This window comes from Gavialis gangeticus, unplaced genomic scaffold, assembly GCF_001723915.1.
Source record: "Gavialis gangeticus isolate Ggan-Ray unplaced genomic scaffold, GavGan_comp1, whole genome shotgun sequence".
Taxonomy (NCBI): domain Eukaryota; kingdom Metazoa; phylum Chordata; order Crocodylia; family Gavialidae; genus Gavialis; species Gavialis gangeticus.
Window position 1 is genome coordinate 29,261,267 of NW_017729026.1, and position 7,263 is coordinate 29,268,529.

The window sequence follows — 7,263 nt, forward strand, 5'->3', positions numbered from 1 at the left end:
TTTTTTTTTTTTTTTTTTTTTTTTTTTTAACACTGGGATCTCTCAGTGTCAAATTTTAGCACCATGCTGCAAATTAGCAGCATGGCAAATGGGGTGCACCTGCACCACGTGTGGTTTGCAGTGCCTCAACCAACTATGAGGCACTGCAACCTGTATGGGTGTGCCTATCTGGACGTGCCCACACGGTGCATCTACACACATGCGTTACTGCACTTTTAGCTGACGAATTACCTCCACAGTAAAGTGTCTCTGTCTACATGTGCGCAGATATTACGGTGCGGTAAAATAATTACCTCCATTGTAAGATAGTACTGTTGGGGACAGTACTATCTTACAGTGGAGTTATTAACTGCAGTGAAACACACATATAAATGCTGACCTGAACGTAAATTGCACCTGGTCAGCCTAGGCAGCAGGACGCCAGACTCTTGCCTGATGCCTGGCCACGTGGCTCCACACGTTTGGCACTCATGCCCCAGCCAACCCCTCTACCACCCAACACCACCACCTGGAACCTGGGGCTGACCCTTGAACCTGCTGCCAGCCTGGGTGCTCTGCCTGAGCTCGAAGTGCTGCTCTCAGGCACATATACAGACACTGTGCCTGGAAGCAGTTAACTCCAGCAGGAACTACTCCAGACTTTATTGGCTTGCATTAATTTTACATGTAGATGCACCCATAGGCTGCATCCACACCTGGGGTTCTGGGGGCCTCCTGGAGCTGCAGTAGCAGTGTTCCTGCCGCTCAGAGCCTGGCTGGCAGCTGGAATGTGGTTCCACCCAGCTAGGCTCTGGTTTCAAGCACAGTGCACTGCTGCCACGTGTGCTGGTCTTCTTTTTTCCATGGGTTTTTTTGACCCCAGGGTCAACCCCCCTTCTCCCCCGACCCCAGTGCTGTTCCCTTGCAGTGTGGAGAACAGCTGAAAGTGCAGTATGTTGCACCAGAGATGTTTCTGGGGCGCCACATACAACACAGCCATGCTCTTCTGGATGTGGCCATACAGTCTGAAGCTTACATTTGTTGAGTGGTATGGAAAAATTTAATGGGTTACATGCAGTTTGAAGGACACTTGGCAGTCTTGTCCTGTCCGATACAACAACATTTGTACTGCAGCTGTAGCATACCAGAATCCTGGTATAAGGAAAGTGGTTTTTTTAAAACTCTAAATGCTAGCACTTCTGACACATTAAAGTTGTTCCTGTTTTTAAGTATAAAAGTAGAATGAGAACAGTTTACAGTTTCAGACATTCAACCATTGTATTGCCAATGTAGAAACTATCCACTTTTCAATAAGATGGAGGTGACCCAGGAATGCCAATACGAGTCCCTTTCTTCCAACTCTTCATGCACATAATTTCCTGTTGAGTTGGGTAACAATGTGTAAAATCTACTGATTTATAATGTTAATTTTGCACATGCCATATGCTTTATGAAGGCAGAAGCCACATAGAAACAAGTCTGTGACATACTTTGGAAGTCTGGACACTTCAAAGGCTATCCTTATGTGCACATGGAATACCCCCAAAGGATTAAAAGTTTCCAAATTCTGAAATGATTAAATAATTTATGGTAAATCTGTGACAAACTTAACTATAAACTTTTTTTGTCTCAACAGCAATAAGCAGTATATACAGTATGTGGTAATAAGGAAGTCTTATTATGTGACCTTTTGTAGTGAGACACGCATATAACGAGACCCCTGATTCCTCCAATTTACTTGAGCAGTTTGCTTCATGGTTTATGATATGATTCATGGGGCACCTTTACAGGCTTCTTCCTATTAGGCACTGAAATTCAGTATGAATGCGATAATGTTGCTGTTGTTTAAAATAAGATATTTCATATACTGCAATTATTAACATTAGCTAATTGACCTAGCCATATCACCAGCAAAGCAGATTTCATTCAGGTTCTGCCTTATGTGAAGGTCAAGTAGTATTCCTGCCTTTCAATCTGGACAAACAAAATACAAGAAAAGGAAATGCAGACTTTACCTAGTACCATAACGAGTAGTGCCACGATGTAGTGATTAGCTGCCAGAGCTGCTCCTATACTGGGATGAATGGAGAGATTAGCAAGCACTCTTATCAGTTTTATAAGGACATCTTCTGCTTCCGAAGGATGCTTTTGGGTTTTCTTTTCTTCTCCTGCTTCATGCTTCCTTTTTTTTTCATTCATATCAAATTCACCGTAGATTTGGAATAATGATGTCAGGATGCTAACACACCCTTTCTCTTTAAAAAATTGCTCACGGGCCTGGTTATTCTTTGCTGTTAAATTACCAAGAATGAAGACAATACGAACAACCAAATCCTGCAATAAAATGAATAACCCATGTTAAAAAGGAGAAAAAAAAAGTTGAAACCACTAGCATTTTGAAAGATAACAATACTTAAAATTTCTACAATGTAATTATAAGCAGTTACAGTGTAAATGAAGAAACATTAAATACAGCAAATAGGAAATTATCTTCTGTGTTGCTATATTTCATAAACCAGTTCAGAGAGGAAATTAAAAACATCTGACTAAGGCACAGAATTGTTGTATCACAGAGGCCATTAATCATGGGATATACACCAAGTTGAGCAAATTTATTTTTATAAAGGCTCATGGGACAACAATTTAGAGGGCTATTCTAGCCATATAAACTAGAGTTTATTGGTCTTCTAAATAAGCAAATATAATCCATGAGAGCCAATAAGGCTTAGTTGTAACCTAACACCATTGCTTGCGCCCTCAAGGGTCAAAGAGTTTAGAGTAGTATTCTCACCAAATTTCCACTGAATCACAAACAAGGAGTCTGTTTAGATGTTGTCATTAAAGGTATACTTCCTCTTTACGTTACTGTTCTCAACAAATGGAGGGGGAGGTGGGAATGCAATCAAAAAGTCTGCCATGTTGGAGAATTCCCCACATGATTACATCTCTCTTGTTATCTTCATTTCAGCCACCGCAGAATCTTTGTGGTGCAGCAAACTTTGACTCAACAGAAATCCCAAAACTACCTTCTACTACCATCCTGATTTTAATTCACCAGTATGGGAGGGAAAAAATAAAGAATAATAAAAGCTTAAAGCTGTCCAAATGTGACATTTCTGGAAAAAATATTCCTTTTGCCATCAAAACCTAGCTAGTTTTCAAAAGGAAAAGTCTGAGTATAGGTTTAATTTCAACAGACAGAGAAAGAAGTAATATTCCTTTGAATGCAACATAAACATTTCACCTCTAACTCTTAAATTATTGCACTAACCCATGGTTTTGGTAAACAGTCTATGTTGTTTTCCTGAAATGCAGCAGTGATATCTAGTTACTATAATCCTGAAAGGTATATATCCTATAGCTGACCAAGAGAATAGAATAGAAATAGTCTCTCCCCTCACCTATTTGGGTTAACTACAGTGTCTCTCCTTCAACTTTTCCTAAAAGTGATAATTCTGAAAACATCTGAAGGTCATCAGCACAAGACCTTTGCGAATATTTTCCCTGTGTAAGTAATCACCAATAGCTTTTCACCTAAGCAGCCACAATCCCCAATTCACAAAGGCAGTGAGAGTCTGCAACAAACAGCTGATGAATCAGAAGAGAGAACTGAAAAAAAGCAGGCAGTCTAGTTTGACTCATTTATATAGACTTCCTAATTTTGGTTAAAATGGTATCAGCCCAGCAACAGTTCTAACCAATCCGGGAACAAACAAACAGGTACCAAATAGCAATCAACTGGTATTTTGAGAGTGTGATCTCAACTGTGCTTTCCATCTACAAACTATTAAAAACAAACCTACATAATATTACTTCATTTAGCTTAGCACATCCGGTTTTGAGAAATATTACAGAAGTTTCATTATCATCTGCTAATGCAGCTTAAATAATGCAGTCAAACAGAAGTAGTACGACTTTAAACTGCTTAGAAAGTATATTCTATAGCCCATATTTCTATTTTTGGATGAATTTTCAAAAATGTAAATGGTGTTTGAACAACTGAAATGGGAAGTATGATCCCAAAAATCACCATTCAGAGAAGCATGCACATTAGAGATTAATGCCACTTTGAACCCAAGTGCAATTAATGTGCATAATAGATACATAGTCATTCTCTTACATTGGAAAAATACAGAGTGGGGTGGCAAATATTTAGAACTTTTACTGAGAAAACATGCAACCAATTTTAGACATGCTTGCATGTTTAAAGAAGTACTTAAATACATGAATAGGCACTTATTTATACAATGCATCTATTACTTACACAATTTACACCAACAGGTTGATTTACACAGCACACATTTTTGCAGGTATGACTAGCGTTTGAAACTACAGTATACTGATTAAGTACTGAGGAGAGGATAAAAGAACTGACAGCACTCATTTAAACAGGTTTTTCTTCTTGACACTGGCCCCTGCTCCTGTAGAGAACCCAAACCTGATTTGTAGGCTATATGTAAGTCCAAATAACATCATCTATATAAATAATTTCGGAGAAGCATGTCACTTTCCACTCCAAGTTCCAGGAAGGACATATGAATCTTTTCAATCTAGCAGGCAGCCCATGCAACACATTTTTCGATGCAATTTTGTACTGACAACAAATGTATACATGTACTTGGAAGTGGTAAAACACAGCACACGTATACACCTCATTAACATCTACATCTGAATTTGCTGACAGTCATTGTCATGCACATTTGACCATTTGGATGGACCAATTTTTTGCTCAGCTTATTCCAAAAGATCTTTTACACTTGAATTTGTAGCAAAAATTATCATTGGCATTTGCTGACTCGAAGTTGACAGCGGTTTACTTTAGCAAGTAAAAAGAGCAACTATTACCCTTTGTGGTCAAAGATGATTACCAACACTAAATCTCACAAGCATTTTTTTCTGTAGTTCATGATGAAAAGAGCCATCAAGAATTTAGATTTGCTAAACAAGACACAGGAAAAGTAAACTGGACAAATAATTTTGATTTAATGTTGTTTTGTCAAGTAAAGCAGTAACTTTTCAGTCTGCAATTGAAGATGTGCTACGGCATCAATCTCCATATCTGTTTCATACCACATCAGTCTCTGAGGCTAGGGACAGAAGTTGCACAGAAACTGGTTTAAGTGATCAGAAACTGGTTTAAAACTGCAACAAAACAGAAGCTCAGTGCACATAAACCAGTTTCAAAATGGCTGAAACTGGTTTAAGATATACCTGGTTGAATGTAGTATCAGACTTAACTGATCTGGGTCAAACTGGTTTACAAAACTTCTGTCCTTCCTGGTTCAAGTTAAATCAAAGTCAGCATCCCAGAATGCTTTAAAGCCCTGGTTTGGGCTGGGTTGTCTGCTCCAGAAGCAGGGCTGGCCTCACCCCTCTGCTAGAGCTAGAGCAGTGAGGGCTGGCTGACAAGGGGGTGGGAACACAGCCCAGTCTATGGGGGGACTGCCCCCCTGCCAGGCAAACCCCGGCTAATTAAATATCCCTTCCCCAGTTCAAACTCACTGCTGGCTGCATCTGTGGACTACAAATCCCAGAGGTACCTGGAAGCAGGAAAATGAGGTGATGAACAACCTTGCAGAGTCCTGTTGCTGTAATTCTGGACTGCAAATCCCAGGGCCCTTGTACACGTACTTGGCATTTAGTTGCTAAAAATGTTCCTGGTTTAATTTTTCTTTCTTAGTTTAAGACGGCTAAATAAGTAACGTGGACGTGATTTACCATGTAAGGGCTTATTATGCTATGACTAGTAAAAAGCACTAGGGGGCATGTCAGGACAATTTTACCCTCATGCCCTTTCAGTCCTACCTTGCTGCCAGGTGGCGCTTTAGGACAAGAAATGCCCAGCCGCAGCACTTCTGCCACTCTCTATTCCTGGGTGCAAGTTGCATAGGACACTCAGGGGGCTGAGGCGTGAAATCTTTCCATGCAAAGCTAACCCCCAAGCACAGGGCACTCGGGCACTTTTTTTTTGGTGTCAAACCTTTCTGTACAAAGCTCTGCAGGGCTCCCTAAGTGTACACAAGCATCTCCCCCAAGGCTAGGTGAAAGAGGAGGGGGGCACCCTTCAGGCGACGTGCTGTTTCTACAGGGCACTGGGTGCGGGGTACCCTTCAGGCTACCCCCAAGTGTGCTCAAAGCATTGCCTTTCCCCGGGCTTTGGGGTCCCAAAGGGCATCACCCCCTGCCCTAGCCTGATGCCCTTCGCTTTCACTGGATGCAAGTTGCATGGGGCACTCAAGCAGTTTTTTTTGGCCTCAAACCTTCCCATTCAAAGCCTTGCATGTTTTAGCACAAAATTTTTGCGTGCTTACCAGGCCAGCACCAGTCTGTTTTGTTTTGTTTTTTACATGAGAACAAGCCAGGTGGGGAGGCAGGGGTCTGGCCCCTTGATTTTGTGGCAGGGGTGTCCAACCTCAGACTTGATAAAACTGAAAGCAGCAACCAACCCACAGATATTATCAATCTCTCCACACACATGCTTACCAAAACTGAAAAATCTGTCTTTTCTATAGGCCTAAATTTCTGTCCAGAAAAATACCCTAATAAAATACTTCAATGTGGAGAACTAGAAGAATGCTTCCGACGCCTCTGCCTCAAGGAATATTTCTACGACCAAACTGAACCCACTCCCGACAACAACTCATCCTCTGACAACATTCAGGAAAAGATCAATGCCAAAAACCCCCAAAAAATCAGATTGAACACCTCACAGTCGACAAAACCCTAAACTCAACTGCTACACTGACTCCTTCAGGAAAAGAATGAACAATTAAATAATCAGCAACACATGCTACAATAACAACCTCTCTCTACCTGAGAAAAAGGCCACAGAATCTCTAAGATCTAACCACCAAATAGTAATAAAACCAGCAGATAAAGGAGAAGTCATACTCATCCTAAACCGTGAAGACTACATAAAGGAAGCCAACAGACAGCTCTCTGACACCATCTACTACAAATAACTGCAAGAAGATCCTACTCCCCTTTTCACCAAGACACACAACAATACCATCAAATCATTTCCAGCAAGACTACAAGAAAAACTGCAGACCTTGATCCCCACACTACCTAACCTGTGGACTTTTTACATGCTTCCTAAAATCCACAAACAAGGGAACCCTGGCAGACCTATCATATCCAACCATGGGACCCTAACTGAGGAAATATCAGGTTTTATTGAATCAATCCTAAAACCGCTCATCACCCACAGAGCAAGTTTTGTACAAGACACTACAGACTTTTTATGGAAACTTAAAAACATAAACCACCTTCCCAGCAACACCC

General features: G+C 40.9%; 1 protein-coding gene across 3 annotated transcripts in view; it reads right to left on the minus strand.

The window, feature by feature from the left end:
* The window catches only part of ARMC2 (armadillo repeat containing 2), a 210,611-nt gene that overhangs the window by 62,679 nt on the left and 140,669 nt on the right, over positions 1-7,263 (minus strand). For all 3 annotated transcript variants that reach the window (XR_002097939.1, XM_019520123.1, XM_019520124.1), the window contains exon 13: positions 1,995-2,313. Coding sequence is in view for 2 of the 3 variants with exons in the window: in XM_019520123.1 (XP_019375668.1) it covers positions 1,995-2,313 (319 nt within the window). In the remaining variant the exon portion in view is untranslated. The remainder of the gene's footprint in view (positions 1-1,994; positions 2,314-7,263) is intronic.